Source organism: Ipomoea triloba, chromosome 12, assembly GCF_003576645.1.
Source record: "Ipomoea triloba cultivar NCNSP0323 chromosome 12, ASM357664v1".
Taxonomy (NCBI): domain Eukaryota; kingdom Viridiplantae; phylum Streptophyta; class Magnoliopsida; order Solanales; family Convolvulaceae; genus Ipomoea; species Ipomoea triloba.
In genome coordinates this window covers 20,025,917-20,046,151 of record NC_044927.1, presented here as the reverse complement: position 1 = coordinate 20,046,151, position 20,235 = coordinate 20,025,917, and the positions used below count along the sequence as shown (strand labels likewise).

At 34.9% G+C, this 20,235-nt stretch overlaps 1 protein-coding gene across 1 annotated transcript; it reads left to right on the top strand.

Annotated features, from left to right (window-relative positions):
• Positions 1 to 12,071: 12,071 nt before the first annotated feature.
• LOC115999500 (protein RKD1-like) lies at positions 12,072 to 12,990 on the top strand. Its single transcript, XM_031239348.1, has 2 exons — positions 12,072 to 12,527; positions 12,598 to 12,990. Exons 1-2 carry the CDS (start codon positions 12,072 to 12,074, stop codon positions 12,988 to 12,990), a joined length of 849 nt encoding a protein of 282 aa, XP_031095208.1.
• Positions 12,991 to 20,235: the final 7,245 nt, after the last annotated feature.

Here is a 20,235-nt window from a genome sequence, read left to right as displayed (position 1 = left end):
ATTAGAATTTACAATTAATCCATAACGAAATTAATGAAATATTTTGAATAAGGAATTTCTGTGTATAATAAGGAATGGAATAATATTTTGAATATTTTGTCAATTTTATCCATAAATAAGGAAGGATAAGGAAGATTAGAATTTCTGATAAGGAATACTATAATATAATATTATGTTGACCAATTTCAAATTTTTTGGACTAAAATGAGCGGGAAAGTTCGAACTTCTGTTTTAATATATATATATATATAGATATAGATGTCTGAAGATATTTACAACCATACATACATTTTGCAAATCTTTCAAATGTTTGAATATTCACATGCACTATATTTTAAAGAAAATGGTAATGTGTGCACTTCAACAATGTATCATTTCGTTTTCAAAAAACAACGTATCATTTCAGTTAAAAAAATGGAAAATTGTAATTTATGTACTACCATAATCCCATTGTTAATTATAACCCAATGGGGTAGCTCAAGTGGCAAGTGAGCTCTCTTGGTGAGGAAGAATTTTAGGAGAACCCGGGTTCAATTCCCCGTTGTAAATTTAGCAAAAATAATATGTTAATTATCAATGTAATTTTTGAATTATTAGTGACGTAAATGATTAATCAATTTTCAAAATGGTATATATATTGCCCCAAATTCATTTTAAAACGACATTGTTTTAAAATCAGGTCTGTGATGGTAGGAACAATACATGTACCGTTTTAAAAATTGAGGGGTAATATTTACACCTCTAATAATTTATGAGTCACATTGATAATTGATATATTATGGAGTGACATAAGTTATAATTTTTCCATTACAAAAATATGGGCTCTATTTTTAGAGTTAACCTGAAAGAGACCAAAATTGGATGTTATTGCTTCATTGAACTATTAAGCACTTAACATTCTAATGGTGTGATCAATTTTAAGGTTTGATAGAAAAAACATGCAAATTATTATGTGGACTCGGGCCTACCTTGCAAGGTGAACCTGAGTTTTGAATATTCACAATTTACCTTTTAAAAGTTCACAATTTGTATACTATAAACACACAAAGTGAATGCGAGTGGTGGGTATACGAGTCTGCGTTTCTTCCACACGGTGGTGGGTATACGAGTCTGCCACTGGCTAATGGGTATGTGTCTTACACACGGTGGTGGGTATAAGTCTTTCATTGCCTAGTGAGTATGCGTTTCTTCCACACGGTGGTGGGTATAAGTCTTCCATTGCCTAGTGAGTATGCGTTTCTTCCACACGGTGGTGGGAATACGAGTCTACCACTGGCTAATGAGTATATGTCTTCCACTCGGTGGTGGATATAAGTCTTCCATTGCCTAGTGAGTATGCGTTTCTTCCACACGATGGTGGGAATACGAGTCTGTCACTGGCTAATGGGTATATGTCTTTCACTCGGTGGTTGGTATAAGTCTTCCATTGCCTAGTGGGTATGCGTTTCTTCCACACGGTGGTGGAAATACGAGTCTGCCACTGGCTAATGGGTATATGTCTTCCACACGGTGGTGGATAAAAGTCTTCCATTGCCTAGTGAGTATGCGTTTCTTCACGGGGTGGGAATACGAGTCTGCCACTGGTTAATGAGTATTTTTTTCTTCCATTGCCTAGTGAGTATGCATTTTTTCCACACGGTGGTGGAAATACGAGTCTGCCACTGGTTAATGGGTATACTTTTTTTTTTTTCTCTTTATTCTCCTTTTGTTTCCTCGTTTCTTCACCTTTTTTTTTTTTTTTTAGATTTAATCTACAGTTTCTATTCATTATCATTACAATAAAAATCACTTCTAGGTAAAACTTCTCCGTTTCCTTTAAACAAGTCTGTCTGCGACCTAGTTCTTCCCTGCTTAGCCCGTTGGTGGTCTAGCTTGAGGAGTCTATTATCCAGAGCGTTTCTCCGATGTGTCGGCGTGTGGTCACTTAAATTCACGAAAATCAGCAGCAGGACATCCACGTAAGCAGCAGTCCTCGTCCTAGATGGTGACTCAGATGAGGATGGAGATCAGATCACAATACAACCATCACAAAGAGAGGAGGAAGTGAAACTCGCCTGTTTTATGCTATATATATATATATATATATATATGGTAACTCTGATCTGTATTGCAATCCAAATTTCCAAGTGAATGGGCCTTCGTATGGAAATTCGCAGGAGCTACTAGCTTGAATTATGTCGGCTCCAGCACATTATGTGCCATCGTAATACAATGTTTTGATCGAACTCGATGTAGGTACGAATCGTAACTCGATGCTGATCCGAACTGGGGATATGATGTATCTGAATTAGGGACTCCATGCCAGTCTGATAAGAGAAATAATAATTTTTTTTTGAAGGTAGGGATCACGAGACTATTTGTAGCGATCCTCACAGACGGCGCCAATGTTAGTTTTATGACTTCTCGGGTAATCAAAAGCAGGCCAACACTACCTGTTAGAATAGTGAGAATATAGGAAATATGTAAGAAAATATAACGAGAGAATATAGGTATTGTATTGGTCAGAATTGCTTGTCCCTTTCTCCGTGTATGGAGGGTCTATTTATACATATTTTGGGCCTAAAGCCCTACAAGGACTAAGAATCCTGGACCGCCTCCTATTGGGAGTCCAGGTTACATTATAACTAATAAGCCTAATCTTGCTAATATTATAATTGCTAAGTCCAATCCTTATCGAATTCTTCTGTAGCTTTATGTTGACTGTTGAGGGTCCTTCTTGGGTTTTCTTTGATCCAATTGCTTTCTTGGGCCGGTCCATGTAGTTCAGACCTAGTGTTTTATCCATCAATTTGAATACTCTTCTTTTCATATTTTGAATTTGAGTGGTTTATTTTAATAATTCTTTTTTTTTTATTTAGATTGGAAGGGGGAAACCCAGTACATAAACCAAGTCTAATAGTGACTATACATGTATCTCCATGATGGATAGGCCATTCTATCATCTTCCAGTATTGGCAGACCAAAAAATTCATATGCCTCCCGAGAACCCAACAACCTCCACTCTGGTCCATTCTTCGTAACCAAAATTATTGCAAATGCGGTTAGCCTGCTCCCCTGACACCTTCGGTTCAAAGATCTTCATTCACACAGAGGGTGGGAAGGCAGGTTTTGTACTCAGGAGCCCGAGCTATCGCCCATTACCAACACCCTCTGGCCTAAGAGGCCATCATAATCCAACATCTCAACCTCCTGATCCCTGGCCTTATTACCAAATGTCCTTGCAGTGTCGGGGGGATTCTCTTTTAGTGCGAAACCAAACTCTTCCCTGTGAGAGGATTCCGGGGTTTCCTGGCTTGAATGGTGGTATACCACCGAGCTTACGATCTGCTTTCCATAGTTATGGCCTCTTACTACTGTATGCTCAGACTCGGCCGCCGCGCGTCTGGGAGCTGTAACTCTACCACCTCTACCTCTGGATGCACCTCTTCCTCCCTGGTGTGTTTGATTAACAGTAGCTATAGGAAAATTAAAGTCTTGGTCCCCTGTTGCACTAGCTCTCTGATTGGTTCTGATTCTTGGCAGTGCTGGAATCCTATTCTGTAGCGAAACTGGTGATCCTTGGTTTGTTCCATGATTGCCTTCCTCTTCACCATTCAAGGTGTTTAGTACTGCATAACGAGAAGTTGAGGTAGTACCCCTTTGGGTATTGATTGCAGGTGTAGCTTGAATTGCTCCATATCTTTGGCGATCAAGGGGACCATTCCCAGTTCTCCTTGGACCTCTCCTTTCTTTTCGGGCGACTAACATCCATGCGCCAAAATTTTCTTTGTATTCACGGCGAGGTGTGTTTTCTTGGCGAAATCCCTTGATCTCCACATGATCCCACTGTTCGTTGCCCTGAGTAGCCGCATTGGGTATGTTTGTGTTTGCTGTTTCAGCCCCTTCTCCTCCACACTGCCCCTGTTTGTGACCATAGATGCCACAGTTGAAGCATACTAGATGTATGCCTTCATATTCAATGGGCAGAACTTCATCCTCAATTGTGAACTTAGACAATAAAGGTCTGGAGAGGTCTACTTCAACACATATTCTGGCGAACTTGCCAATAGACACCAGGCTCGTAGTCATATCTATTTTCACAGGTCGACCTATTTGTTTTCCAATTTTCATCAAGAACTTCTCTTCGAAATATTCTATTGGAAGCGCGGGAAGTCTTGCCCATATCAATAATTTCTTGACTCTGTTCTTGTAGGGATGAAAATTGGGTTCCCATTCCTGCACTGTAAGGTAATGACCCAAAACAATCCATGGTCCTTCGAATCTCGCAAAGTCATAGTCCCTCATGGATTCAAATTTTGCTAGGAAGAAATCTTGATCGAAAGCAATCAAATCGAAATTTGCTTCAAGTTTCCACATCTTTTGGAGTCTCTGGAGGAGGTATGAGTAACTCACCTTTCTCCCAAGAACCCTAAGGATGAGGGAGCGCCTCCATGGTCTCCTCAGTCGCTGTTTTTCTTCTTTTGTTACTGGAATTCTAGGGCAATTGGGATCCACTTTGTCCTCGTCCATGATGTCTTCGTCTGAAACTTCCTCAACCTCCACTGGCTCGTTGATTTCTCTTCTACCCAGGCCGTGTTCGGTGTTTCGACCAGTGTGCCCCACTGTGCCGACTCTGGTGATTTCATTCTTGCAGATACCGGTGAGTCTTGAACCGCTTCTCCCACTGGCGAATGCAGTTGCGTCTCCATTATTTCTCGAACCCTTTTGGTTTTTTTTGTGCTTCTCTGTGCTAATTTTTGGTCCGCCGGCGACTGAGAGGTCGCCGACGGGGAACCCGTATTGGATAACGGGTCCGTGGCTAAGTCATTTCTTGGAGCAGGATGCAGACTTTAATAATTCTTTTTGAAATATATCTTTTTGAATACTTTACTTTTCACACAATATTGATATATTTCATTATCTTGACAAAGTCATTATAACAAATCATTATTCGTCACAATTATCATAATATTAGTGACAAAACTTGAAGTGGACATTGTTATTGTCACGTACAATTTAGTAATTGTTCGTCACAAATAATTATTCATCACAGTTGTCTCTCATTTATGATGGTACTAACTAATTGTATTTTTTATTTACAAAAAGGGTTGTCACAAATATTATTAAAAAAGTGTGAACAACAACTATTTGTCACAAAAATACCAAAATTTGCATCCACTCTATATTTTGTCACAATTGCATTTGTTCTCGCCATAATTATAATCCCACCAAAATGTACATACATACATTTAGTGACAATAACATAGGTTACGACACTATCTCTCTAGTAATAGTAACAACTTATTTGTAACAAATACTTAGTTGTCACAACTACTATACTATCTGTGAAAAAAAAAAGTATCACAATTATTATAAACAATAGTGTCGAACTATTTGTTTTTATCACAAAAAAGGTATTATTTGTAACTAAATTATGAAACGTCACAAAAGATTTTTCATTAAATGACTTAATTCTGGTAGTAGGTGAAGAAGGTGGTGTTTGAGATGCTGGAAAGGAGAGGAAAAAGAATAAAAAGAGAAGGAAAGAGAGAGTGGGAGAAAGATGGAAAGATGGTCGGTTATGAGTGAAAAGGAGAGAGAATTAATTAGTTTTGTCTTATTAAAATGTACAAAATATCATTTTGTTCATCACCTTAAAATGATTACGATGTTACATTAATATTATCTCGCTCCAATTATCAATCCAAACTTCTTGTGAATTTTAAGAAGATCACACATGCAACTTTGCATATGCAAGACTATGTTAGTTGGAATTTGGTTTAAATTAAATATAGAGAAAATTGTAATTTATACTCTCACAAATATGCTAATTATCAATATCACCCTTGAATTATTGGTGGTGTAAATATTGTCTCTCAATTTTCAAAACATGATATATATTGCCTCTTCCTTAATAAGAAAATGGAGAAATATTTTTGTCGGTGAAAGGAGAACAAACGAAGAAAGAAAAATGGAGGAAAGTATATATAACTATAAATGTCTTATATATGTTAATTAGCTATATTAGAAATTGATCGATTAATAATTTTAGTTATTTCAAAATTTGAAATCTAACTATTATCAAGAAGGTTGCTCATCATCTTTTTTTTTTTTTTTTAACTATCCACTTAATTTGAATGACATTTTAATCTTCAAAAAATAAAGGTTTATATCTATGATGGTAACACTTACCATTAATCTGTTGAAAAAATTGCATAAATGGCATTTTAAGAGTCCATTTTGTGGTATAAATATATGTAGGGTCCACATCTGATTTGGGTCGGGTCAAAGTGGATTCGAGTTCTTCGTAGTGAGACGAAGAGATCAATTTATTATACGCTCAAAATGGATAATGGGTGAATGAGAAATTGGTTCGCAAAGTAGACCCATTTGAGATGGAATTTTTGTGGAAAAAGCTTTGAGTAAAGCCTTTTGTCCCACATTGGTTGGGAATGAAGATTTGACCCACTATATATACAAGGGTCTTTTTGTGATTTGTTAACTTGTATAGCATAGATGCTCTCTCTCGCGTGCAGACGGGGGGTGCAAATCAAATCCCAAACTGAGCCTGAAAAGGCTGGGCTAAGTTATGCAAAAACTCCGAACAAATTTTCCATCTCAGCGCCACTGCTTGATGTCTCATGCAGCCAGGTTTCGCGGCGGCCTGGACTTGATGTCTCGAGGCAGGGACGTGATCTCTCGAAGGCGATCTTCCAGCGTGAGCCTCTCGTGGATAGCTTCGCTTCTGGCCTAACTCTTCACCTCCAAGGTGACCGTTCAGGAGCTTAACTCTAGCTGTTACGGAATTAACTTCACATTAATTCCAATTGTTAATATTGTGAGTCAAAGCTATTGTTAATGGTTTTAATTGCCATGTTTAATATGCTATTTATTCCATAATCTCCTATAAATTACCAGGTTGAGCAGCATATTTACATAAGCAAGAAAAACTTATTTTCTCACCTTGAAACTTTGCTCCTCCTTCCTTCTAGCCACATGTGTTCATCCCACGTTCCTGTTCGCTGGGTTCCAAGTTTGTGTGCTCAAACGCAGGGATCGTAGTACGTTTTATCCTAGGAAACCTAGACCGCAACGCTCCAGCACCCTGGGAGGCAGTAAATAAGGTTTTAAGGACAGAGGGAACTCGACTCGTGCTTACAACTACCCCAAATTCGTCCATCTTCGTCCCTGAGTTATTCCAGGTTTATCTAACCTTTGTGTAGGTTTAATTTCCTGGAATTATTTGTTTATTGTGGATTTTTCTATTATCTCCATTTTCTTGGGTTTTTTCGAGAATTATTTTCAACATAATCCAAAAGTTATAGCGAGTATACTTTATTTCCATATACTCGTGTAGCAATAAGCGTTACGTTTCAATAGTAGGGTGTTAGATTTGGTATACTGCGTAGAGTAATGTTAATGTTTATTTAAGCTACTTGTGCAAACACTGCAATTTGATCCGTGACATAATAGTGCTCATTCCACTTGTAGCAAAGTAGGTAAACTCATGAGAGCTCCATCATTTATGTTATTATGTACCATAATATTAACACTTCAATTTAATATTCTACATTTGTAGAATATATATTGTACCAAGTACAATAATTAATTCAACCTAATTCCAAGGGTGAGATTAGAATATTTTTTAAGAGTTAATTCCAGCAATGGTCCTCTGATTATGTTGATTTTCCAAAATTAGTCCCCGACTTTTAATTTAGACAATTTGGGACCCTTGACTTTCAAATTCTTTCCAATGTTGATCCTTTAGTCAAATTTTGGTTAAGTTGAGGTCAAATGAAGGGGTCAAATGAAGGGTTAATTATTTGACAAAAGTTTATGTTAAATTTTATATTGTATTTTTAATACATTTAACATATTTGTAGTATATGTTTAACAATTATGCCAACTCTGATTGAGATGTGGTTCGAACCTAAGACCTTTGTTATAGAAATTAATGAGTAAGCTAAGAATAATAAATAGTTAAAGAATATAAATAGTTAACGGAATATTCCGTTACTACAGTTTATACTAACGGAAAGTAGGGTTATTTAAGGGAAGAGGGTAAATAAGGAAAATCATAAAAAATACTAAAATCAAAATAATATGAACCGTTCATTTTAACAAATAATTAAACCAACATTTTTTTGTTCCCGTTAAGGGCCTAACTTTATTGACTCTTATTAAATTTGTATTTGTAGATAGATTGTAGATTATAAATAAATATATAATCTTTTTTTGAAGATAAAAGTTTAATTCATTAAATCATGAGCCAAACAGTTGACAAGATAAGATGGAGGAATGTCAAACCGTTCCCTGCAACCTCACACAGAAAAAGCCTCCCTAGCCACAGTGTGGGTGGCACAATCCGCATGTTGATTAACAAAACGGAATTCAACATCACCAATCGAAGATGCCAATTCTTTAATGTCATCAACTAATAAACCAAAAGCAAAATGAAAAGATAAACTATTAATAGCATGGAAGACAATCTGAGAGTCCATCTCAACATCTACATTACCCATTCGTAGTACTAAAAATATTACTTGTACAAAAGATTTTATAATTGACATAAAAATTAACTATTAATTTTATTGCTAAATACAAATTGACAATTATTAAACATTATTTATGTTAATTATTGTTTTGTTTTGTTTTTTTTTTTTAAAAAATTATTTAAAATAATTATTTTTATATTATTAAAATATTTTTGTAAAATTATTTTAAATAATTTAAAAATAATTATTTTAAATAATTAGAAAAAAAAGGTAAATGGTATCTTCAATGAAAAAAGTGTCAAATTAGCCTCTAAGTATAGTGGATGGTGCAATCTCTTATCTCTTATTATAATATAAAGAGAGGGGATTTGGCCTCTAAAAATGCTCCATTCTCCCGCCCAAGAATTTTGTTATTTTTTTCTTTTTTTTTTTTCTTTTTAAAATGGATTGCTTAATGAAGTAATCTGATTTGAATATTTAATGGCAACTATTAGTTATTTTGTACATTCCATTTTCCAATGCTATTAATTGCTTTTTAACATAAGTAATTGATTAGTATCATTACCAATGATTTTTTACTTTTACAAGTTACAATAAAAGCAAGCATGCTAAAAGATACTACCTCCGTCCCATTTTAGTTGTCTGATTCGTTTAACGAGGCTTGACTAAAGTTATTTTTAATATAATTTTTCATAATATTAAATTTAACATTAATATATAAAATTTATATATAGTGAACACCAAGTGCCAACCCAGCACTTCTATCTACACCCAGTAGAGATTTGAGTATTTCGCACAAAACTATACTCCTACACCAACGAGTGTCTCGCACAAAGCTATACTCCCCAGGGTTTTCACAAGCTCCTCTTGTTACTCAGCCCTCTATCTACACTCAGTAGAAATTTTGGTACAAGGTAGTAAACGAAAGTATTTTTCTCCAACTCTCAGGAACTAAAAATATGGATTTTTTGGTTTTTCGGATTTTTCTTGCTTTGCTATTCTCAGATGTATCACACTGCTTTTCTTGCCTATCACTTGTATATCTCCATCTCTTCTTCTTGCTCAAGTGTCCTGTATTTATAGATGAAGAAAGAATTAATCCGTTGGAGAGAATTAATTCTTTATTGTCAATCCCATGTGCTGATTGTAGTCTCCATGTGGTTTAGGTGGTCTGGTGAGTTGAAACTCCGTTGTTGTATTTCTTCAAACTTTTTCCTCTTTTCTTTGCATCTTCAGATATTCTTGCGTGATGCCTCCTGATATTCTGGTCATCAGTCTCTCCTCTCTTCAAAATATACAGTTTTTCCTCTTTTCTTTGCATCTTCAGATATTCTTGCGTGATGCCTCCTGATATTCTTGTCATCAGTCTCTCCTCTCTTCAAAATATACAGATCAGTCAAATGTATCCGTTGTCTTTGCTTCCTGATATTCTGGTCAACCTCTTGCCTCCTGATAATCCTCTTCTTTTCCTTTTCCTCCTAAAATTGCCCCTTCTTCTTCTCCCTGAAATTGCCCCTTCTTCTTCTCCCTGAAATTGCTCCTTCTTCTTCTCCCTGAAATTGCTCCTTCTTCTTCTCCTTTCTGACCTTCTTTACTTCTTTTTTTCCTATCTGACCTTCTTTAATAACAATATTGTTTGTAGTGTTGACATATTCCTTTTTCACCTTCTTTACTTCTTCTTTTCCTATCTGACCTTCTTTAATAACAATATTTTTCACATATTCCATGTTGTAGTGTAGTGTACCTTCTTTATAATAACAATATTTTTCACATATTCCATGTTGTAGTGTTGACATATTCCTTTTTCACCAATGAACCAGTGTTTGTAGGAGTGTAATTCACATATATTCCATGTTGCTTTAATAACGTGTTGACATAATTCACATATATTCCATGTTGCTTTAATAACGTATTCACATATATTCCATGTTGCTTTAATAACGTGTTGACATAATTCACATATATTCCATGTTGCTTTAATAACGTGTTGACATAATTCACATATATTCCATGTTGCTTTAATAACGTGTTGACATAATTCACATATATTCCATGTTGCTTTAATAACGTGTTGACATATTCCTTTTTCACCAATGAACCAGTGTTTGTAGGAGTGTAATTCACATATATTCCATGTTGCTTTAATAACGTGTTGACATAATTCACATATATTCCATGTTGCTTTAATAACGTGTTGACATATTCCTCATATATTCCATGTTGCTTTAATAACGTGTTGACATATTCCTTTTTCACCAATGAACCAGTGTTTGTAGGAGTGTAATTCACATATATTCCATGTTGTAGTGTAGACATATTCATTTTTCACTACTTGAAATACATATTCCTTTTTCACTACTGAAATATAGTGTTGACATCCACATTAACCAAGCTCATGTAGTGTAGTGTTGACATCCACATTAACCAAGCTCATCACCAATGAACCATTCGAGTTTGTTGGTAACTTTACCATGCAAATAGTTTATAAGCACGAATATTCTGGAGGTCTCTAGTTTTCATAAAATTCATGGCTAAGAGGGTTTGAACCATGGACAACTTACCAACCTTACAAGTCTCTTTCCATCTCTACTGCTTCAACATTTAGTTATTTCTTGTGCTCTAAATGTTTTTAAGCTCCATGGGATTCAAACCAAGTTCCTTCCTCCTTTCTTCAAAAATTCTTCAAGGTTGACTCTTTGACTCTTCTAGGTACATAGCTTACGAAATTTTTGGCTTTCTAATTTTTCAAACTAAAATACATTTTTGGTTCATCAAAATCTAATTACAAATATTCCTAACAATTTCCCATTTTTTATGATGCCAAAACCTATACTCGTCATTTGGCTTAGTCTTTGAAAAATATAAACTTCAAAAATTTTCATTTTATTTCGACTAGCCATAGATGAGTTTAACAAATGATTTTTGTCCTAGAAGAATTTTTTTCATACAATAAAATTCCTACATGCATTATTGAGACTAGTTTAATTCATTTTGAAAAATTTCTCAATCATGCATTTTTACAAACTAAATCAAAAACAATTCTTCGTACCAAAGAAAATAAATAAAATAAGGAACTTGTGCTAAATAACTCCTTCCCCCTATTTATATGCCCAGAATAAATAAGGAACATATATACCAAATATTTACCTCTTTGCGATCCTTTTGAGACTTCTTTTGCACCAAATGACTGTCATTCTTTTCCCCCTTTTTGTCATCATCAAAGAAACGCTGGATAGGAATGAAATCCTTGCTCTTGAATCATTTGCGCCATGGTGCATTTGCTTGCTTGTGCCACAAGTATAGCAAAAATTGAGTATTCCACAAAATAGGGTACGAGACCCTAGTAATAGGATCAACCTAACCATTTCACAACAAGGCATAGCCCCGATAGATCACTATTCCCTTGTGATAAAAATGATTGAAAATCGCAATCGACGAGAACAGTAAGAGGCGATAACTAATATCTTTCGACAGTACGACCTTCAATTCCTTGAAACCCTCAATTGGTTTGAACAATTTTCACACGATCTTCTTTGCTATAAAATCACCATTCGTCTTTCCATCAATCTGCTTGATTTTATAGCTTACATAAAAGAAATGGCAAATACGACACATCCCTCATCTTCGGATAACTCTTCCTTTTGGGATGACATTATCGTATCACCGTTAAGAGATAGTGCACAAAGTATAAATCTTACTGTTGTCGAAAATTTTGAGAATCCTCCACCAAAGTCGAATGAGATAATTGCTTCACCAGGTGCTATGGGTACAGATGTTGTGGTTGTTGATCAAGGTACTGCTGTAGTAGTGGAGGAAGATAATACCACTGCAAGAGTATTTCGTGGGAGAAAGAGAACTAGAAGAACATTTTGTGATACTACCACACTAACTTTTGAAAAATCTTCTAAATATTTTTATCTGCCTTCTGAACAAGCTGTAGAGGAATTGCAGGTTGGGCGTGAAGTTTTTAAGAAAAAGTGTAGGGAAGTGGGGATTTCCTACTGGCCTTATCGAAAACTTGTGAGTCTGGACAGATTATTGGCAAAAGTTCAGGTAATTTCGATATTCCTATATCTCTTTCAACTTAACATTTTCGAAGGGGGTTTAACAATGTGTGATATAGGAATTTGGTGAAATCAAGGATCAAGTTAAACTGCAAAGGACAATTAAAGGGCTAGAGGATGAGAGGGATGCGATACTTCAAAATCCAAATTTAGACTTGGCTGAAGCAACAATGAGGCTTAGAGACAAATGTGACAGGAATAGCTCCAGAAAGAGAAGGTATATAGATCCAGCAGCTTTTCCTTCTACTACTCTTGCAAGTTCATCACAAACTCCTATAATTCCTGATATTACTGAGTTAGCACCGGAAGCTTTTCTTTCCACTACTCTTGGGAGTTCATCACAAGCTCCTATATTTCCTGATATTCCTGAATTGGCAACAGAAGAAATACAAGAAGTACTTGCTTGGCTAGATGAGGATGTTCCTCCTCCCAAAAATATTAGTGACAAATAAATACAAGTTTACACGAAATATAGTTAACAACTACAAAATAAGCACTAAGCAAGTTTGGCAGTTGTGCATGTAGTGAACACACAGTGATAAAAAAAAAATTTGCAAAGGATTTTTGGCAAACTTCATAACCTATGTACTTAGCAGTAGCAGATTTCATAATCTAGAATATATTGAGCAAACACTACTCAAGACAGTTGGAAAAGAAAATGATTTGGTACAAGAAATCAAACTTTAAACAAACAACCGTATGGACTACGAGCATACAAAAAAATATCCAATCATGAAATGCGACAAGAATTAATCACCAAACACATTTATATAACATATAAATTTATGCAACGTCACATACAAATAAAATCATATACTTGAGCTATAATTAGAGATTAAGATTTAGATACTTAGCTCAATTCAATCATGCCCATTTCATGCCTTAGAGTGATGAATCTTGATTCGCATAAAGGCTTTGTAAGGATGTCCGCAATTTGATTTTCTGTGGGTATGTACTCAATCTTTAGATCTTTCTTTTCGATGTGATCCTGGATGAAATGGTGTCTCACATTAATGTTCTTGATTCGTGAATGAAGTACAGGATTTTGGGTAATCGCGATTGCACTAGTATTGTCACAAAAAATACTAACATCATCGCAATTAATTCCATAATCCTTTAACTGTTGTTCATCCATAAAATTTGTGCACAACAACTCCCTGTTGCGATATATTCTGCTTCAGCTGTGCTTGTCGCAATGGAGTTTTGTTTCTTACTAAACCAAGAAATTAACCTTCCCCCTAAGAACTGGCACGTCCCTGAGGTACTTTTTTCATCAATTTTGCAACCTGCAAAATCTGCATCTGAAAATCCTGTAAGTTCAAAGTTACCTTATTTTGGATACCATAGTCCAACGTTGATAGTGTTTTTAAGGTAACGAATAATTTTCTTGGTCGCAAGAAAATGACTCTCTTTGGGCTGTGATTGGAATCTCACACATACACCTACTGAATAAGATATGTCGGGTCTACTTGCAGTGAGGTATAGCAAAGATCCAATCATTCCTCGATACTTCGTTTGATCAACATCTTTGCCTTCTTCATCCTTGTCCAGTTTGAGAGATGTGCTCATTGGAATTTTGACTGAACTTTTTCCTTCTAAGCCAAATTTCTTGATAAGATCTCTTGTGTATTTGGCTTGATTAATGAATATACCTTCTTTCGATTGTTTGACTTGCAGTCCAAGAAAGTAATTTAACTCACCCATCATGCTCATTTCGAATCTGTTTTGCATAAGCTTAGAAAATTTCTCACATAAATTTGCATTAGTACTTCCAAAAATAATATCATCAACATAAATTTGTACTAATAAAATATGATTATTTTCTTGAATTCTAAATAAGGTTTTGTCAACAAGGCCTTTGGTAAAACCACAACTAATTAAGAACATTGATAGGGTATCATACCAAGCTCTAGGTGCTTGTTTTAACCCATATAATGCCTTCTTTAGTTTATAGACCTTGCCAACTTCACCTTGTACCTCAAATCCGGGTGGTTGTTCAACATATACTTCATCTTCAAGTAAGCCATTAAGGAATGCACTTTTCACGTCCATTTGATAAACCGTGAAATTCTTGTATGCAGCGTAGGCTAGGAAAATTCAAATCACTTCAAGTCTTGCAACTGGGGCAAAAGTCTCATCAAAATCTATTCCTTCTTCTTGAGAATATCCCTTTGCGACTAGCCTTGCTTTATTCCTAACAATGATGCCGTCTTCGTTTGCTTTGTTCCTTAAGACCCATTTAGTTCCAATAACATTGTGATTTTTTGGTCTTGGGACAAGCTCCCAAACATCATTTCTTTTGAATTGATTCAATTCTTCTTGCATAGCCTCAATCCAGCTTGGATCATTTAGAGCTTCATCAATTTCTTTTTGTTCCATTTGAGATAGAAAGCATGCAAACAGAGTATCTCTTGTAGAGGATCTTGTTTTCACGCCATCGTACAAGTTTCCAATAATAAGATCTTGAGGGTGATCTTTGAGCCATCTCAAATCTGGTTGAATGTTGTTATGGGGAGAGGATGACAGTGTAAAGTCATTTACAAGTGGGGTTGAGGAAGATGGGTTTTGGTTTGCAAAGTTGGTTCCAATCTCATTTCTAAGGTCAGCCTCAACCTCATCACCTGCTGAGTGATTTATGTACCGCCCTCCAATTTCAGGGGAATTTAATTATAGATCATTTAACCCCTGTAAAACATCATCTTCAGAAGAATCATTAGTAACACTTAAATCATTATGGACGTTCTTACCCATATTTGAAGTATTTGGTTTTTGGGTTTTTGGGTTTTTGGTGATTCATCAAATACAACATGAATTGATTCTTCTACAACATGACTCGTGCAGCTTCTTTAAGTGTTCTATTTCTTCTTTCGGGCTACACCATTTTGTTGTGGCGTCCTTGCAGCAGATAGTTGATGCAAAATCCCTTGTGCACTGCAGTAGGCCTGGATCACGCCATTCACGAATTCTGTACCTCTATCTGTTCGGATTTTGGAGATTTTTGCATCCTTTTCATTTTGAAGTTGTTTCAAGAGTTCTGGCAATTTTTGTTCCACTTCATTCTTCTTATTGATAAATATCGTCCAAGTGTACCTGGAAAAATCATCAACAACAACAAGAGTGTATTTCTTACCACTTATACTTACCAGGTCTACTGGACCAAAAAGATCCATATGTAGTAGGCTAAGAGGTCTTGATGTAGATTCTTGTGTCTTAGATTTGAAAGAAGACTTGATTTGCTTTCCTTTCTGACACGCATCACAGATTTGATCTTTCTTGTATATAATGTTGGGTAAACCTTCAACTAACTTACATTTTGCAAGCTTGTTAATAGACTTGAAGTTTAAATGATTTAATTTCCTGTGCCATTCCCAACTCGTAGTGCTAGAGTTGTTCGCCATTAAACATACCGAGTCCTTCGTTGTGCTCCAATCAACCACATACATATTTTTCTTTCTCCTTCCGGTGAGCATAGTTTTCTTTGTGGGTTCTTCTTTAACTCGGCATTTGTCTTTGAAGAACTCTACAAGATATCCTTTGTCGCAGAATTGACTAGTGCTAAGGAGATTGAACTTTAGTCCTTCTACGTATGATACATTTTCAATTCTTAAGCCATTCTTGATAACAGTTCCGATTCCCTTTGTTATTCCATGATCATTTCCACCAAATATGACTTTTGGTCCTTCGATATTTCTGAACTCTACTAGACTAGCTTTATTGCCAGTCATATGTCGAGAACATCCGCTATCAAAGTACCAAATGTCCAGCAACAAAATTAAGTATTTTTAGGTACCCAGATTTGTTTGGGTCCTTCCTTGTTAGTGATTTTAGGCATCCAAATCCACCTAGATCTCATTAATCCAAGATTGGGTGATTTGTAACCATTGACAGTATTATAATTATAAGGAATTTGGACATTCTTTTTGTGGGCTGGCACTTGTCCAACATTCATTTGTTTAATAAAATGAAATGTGTTGAACTTGGTTTTTGTCCATGGTTTGATTTCATCATGTCAGTCCTCTTCAGTAGGATAATCCCTACCAAACCTCATCATTGGGAATTGTTTCCTATGAGGTCTTTGCGCACTTGACTCATTGGTAAATCTCTTACGAGAACCAAACTCATGCTTTTTAAATTTCTGCATTGGCGAAAAATTATTGCTTTGAAGCTTTGGCCTTGCAGTGTTTATTCTAGCATTAGTTTGATAACCAATTCCTTGTCTCATAGTGCTATCTTGACTTTTGACAAATTTTACTACTTGAGCTTTATTAATTAAAGAAGTAGTAGAATTAGTCAATTTTTCAGAAATTTTAGAACATGTAGGATCATAGCCCAGTCCGGCTTTATCTCCTGAGGGTTTTTGCATATTTACCATTTTATCCATTATTTTGGATGAATGTGTAAATGATGATATTGTCTCCCTAAGATTATGTTCTCTAATTTCTCTAGCTTTACACTCTTCTTGAAGGCGAATATTTTCAATTTTCAAGTTTCTCATCTCAAGTAAAGCATCTTGCAATTTCTCATTTATTTTATCTTTTTCAAGAATCAGAGAATCATTGCGCTCTTTGAGTTGAGAATGAGTGTCCATAACAAGTTGACAGTCTTTCATTAATTGAAATATAGATTTTCTAGAAAAAGATGAATTTGCATAATCAAAGGATTTAGATGTTACCTCGTCTTCTTCTACTTCATGCGCCATTAGGCATTTTTCCTGGAAATCTGATTCACTGGTCATGCTTAGAAGACACAGCAGTGCAGTATCCTCCATTGAGCTATCACTTTCATCACTTGAAGATTCCTCAGACCCACTTGTCTCAAGAGGGTCACTTATCAAAGCTTTCCTTTTATCCTTCTTCAATCTTCTATCCTTTGATTCAGATATTTCCTGTGGAGAGTTAGAAGTATTTTTATTTTGATTTTTACTCACCTTGGGGAGAAAACATAGTGTATGTGATGAGATGAGAATGGAAAAAATATTTGATTGATTAGAGCCTACATGTACACAACGTTTATAAAGGAGACGGTCGAAGAGAAGAAATAAGGCGGTAAATGCAGTTACAACAAACTAATTATGTGGGTGTTTGGCAAATGGCTAGTAGCTGGTAGCTGATAGCTGATCGAGTTAGCTGATTGGGTTAACTAGTTTGACCAATTGATAGTATTAGCTGGTTGTAAAAATGTGTTTGGTAAATTGACTGTTTACTATTAGCTGATTATATGTAAAATGACTTTTAAGGGCATGAGTGTATTATGTTATTTTAAGTTTTAAATATATTAGGAGGTATGAGATCTTAATTTTGATAAATGATTCTAAAATTTGATTTGTATTTCTAAGTGTATTATTTTTATTTACATAAGTGTATTGTTTTTTTTATTTATTTATTTCACTATTATTGAAAATAATTTTAAATATTTAAAAGGAAAAATGATTTAGTGTAAAAATTATTATTATTATTATTATTATTATTATTAAATGCCTAAGCACCAACCTTTATTATTATTATTATTATTATTATTATTATTATTATTATTATTATAAATTAATTAATTAATAATCCCACTAAGTTCACACACTTAAAAGTTAAAAACCACAGCCCATTTTCCAACCCACCTCCAAATATGTAATCCCTACCCATTTTCCCTGATTTCCTCTGCATTGTTGAACGCAAAGAAGGCGAGTGGCAGAAGAAAACGAAGAAATCAAAGATGAAGAACCCGCGATTGGAGATGGAAACTGTATGTAAACTCATTTCTTGACTTAGATTGGTAGTCATTTCCATTGTTGTTGGTTTTTTTTCTTTTAATTTGTGAATTAAAAAATTTAGATTTGTTGTGTGTTTTGAGTTTGAGGATGGAGATGATTTCCTTGTTGGGTTAATTTGATTCTTGACTTAGGTTAGTAGTATTTTTCATTGTTAGTACTTTTTTTTTTTTGGAATACTATTGACCCTGTTACATGTAGTATCTGTCCATATACTTTCTCAACCTACTGAAGCCCAACAAAGTCAACATTGCCCACACTGAGGCTCGAACCCATGACCTCCCACTTGGGAGAATCACTTCATGCCGCTTGACCACAAGGCCTTTGGCTCATTGTTAGTACTTAGTAGTATATCCCAAATCAAATCCCTAAACCCTCTGCCCCCAGCCCCCAGCCCCCAAATCAGACGTGAAGAAATAGCTAGAAGCAATGGAGAAAATCAGAAAAGAATAAGCGAGAATCGAAGGCAACAAGCAATGGGGAAAAAGAAGGGCGAGAATCAATGGTAGCAAGGATGGAGATGATTGATTTGGGTTAGTTTTTTTCATTGTTTTTTTTATTTGTAAATTAAAAAATATAGTTTTTGTATTTGTTGTGTGTTCTGAATTTTGAGGATGAAGATTTTTGTAATAAGTTGATAGTTTTTTCCATTTATTATTTACTTTTAATTTGAAATTTTAGATGTGTGTTCTTGAGTGTTGTCCATGGCTGCAACCTGCAAGTGAGAGGGAGAGAATGGGAGAAAAGAAGAAGATTGACGGGTAAAGTTGTCTTTTAGAAATTAATTGCAACCAGCTATCTAAAAACGCTGCATCACTTAGGGGTTGTTTAGTAAAGTGGAAAAATAGAAATTTTTTTAGAAAAATAGAAAATTGGAGAGGTAGAAAAATGAAAAATGAAAAGTATGTTTACTAAATTTGTTCTTCCAAATTCTATTTCCATCTCCTTTCTCCATCTTTCTTAAGGAAAACGTGTTGCAGTAGGAATCGAATAAATGACCTCATCCAACTTTCACTGTTACGCACTGTTGAAGCGAGTTTTAAAATCAGGAAACATCTTTTAAGGCTGTTCCACTTTCGCCAAGGACCTTGTGGTCCAGTGGCATCAAACCCTTCCCTTTATACGGGAGGTGGTGGGTTTGAGCCTCAGTGGAGGCAATATTGACTCTTGTGAAAGTAGTTATGAACAGATACTGCATTGTAATAGAGTTAGTAGTATTCAAAAAAAGGCTGTTCCACTTTTCTCATTAAATAGAGACTATTTCTCAAATTTTCAAAATGAAAACAAAAATAGGTAAGCGTGTTTTCACCTTTTTATTTCTCAAATTCCCAAAATTTTTAGAAAATCAGGAAAATTTCCTATTAGTAAACATACCCCCAATGTCTCCAAATGGAGGAATGGGATAATGTGCGGGAATAGTATATTAACCTAGAGATCTCAGCATCGATTCCAACCAAGAGCAATATGCTTGATGTTTCCCTTTTGCGCCTTCCCCTCCGGTTGCGCACAACGCCACAAGCCCCTATGAACAACATTATTATTGTTTTGTTATTGATTTTATTATTATTATTATTATTATTATTATTATTTTTGTTATTATTATTATTAGCATTTTTTTAATTATATTATTATTATTATTATTAGCATTTTTCTTTAATTACTAATAATAATAATAATAATTATTATTATTATGTACTCAAATTATTTACTAAAATGATTGAAATATTTATAATTTATTTAGTAATATGTTTTTATCGACTTTTGTTACCTTTTGTACATTTGAATTTTTTATTTAAAAATTAAATTTGTAAAATGAAATTATTATACTACTACTACTACTACTACTACTACTACTACTATTCCGTATTATGATCCGTATTATGAAATTTGTATATGAAATCAGAAAATTGGAGAAATGGAAATGGAAAATTGGAAA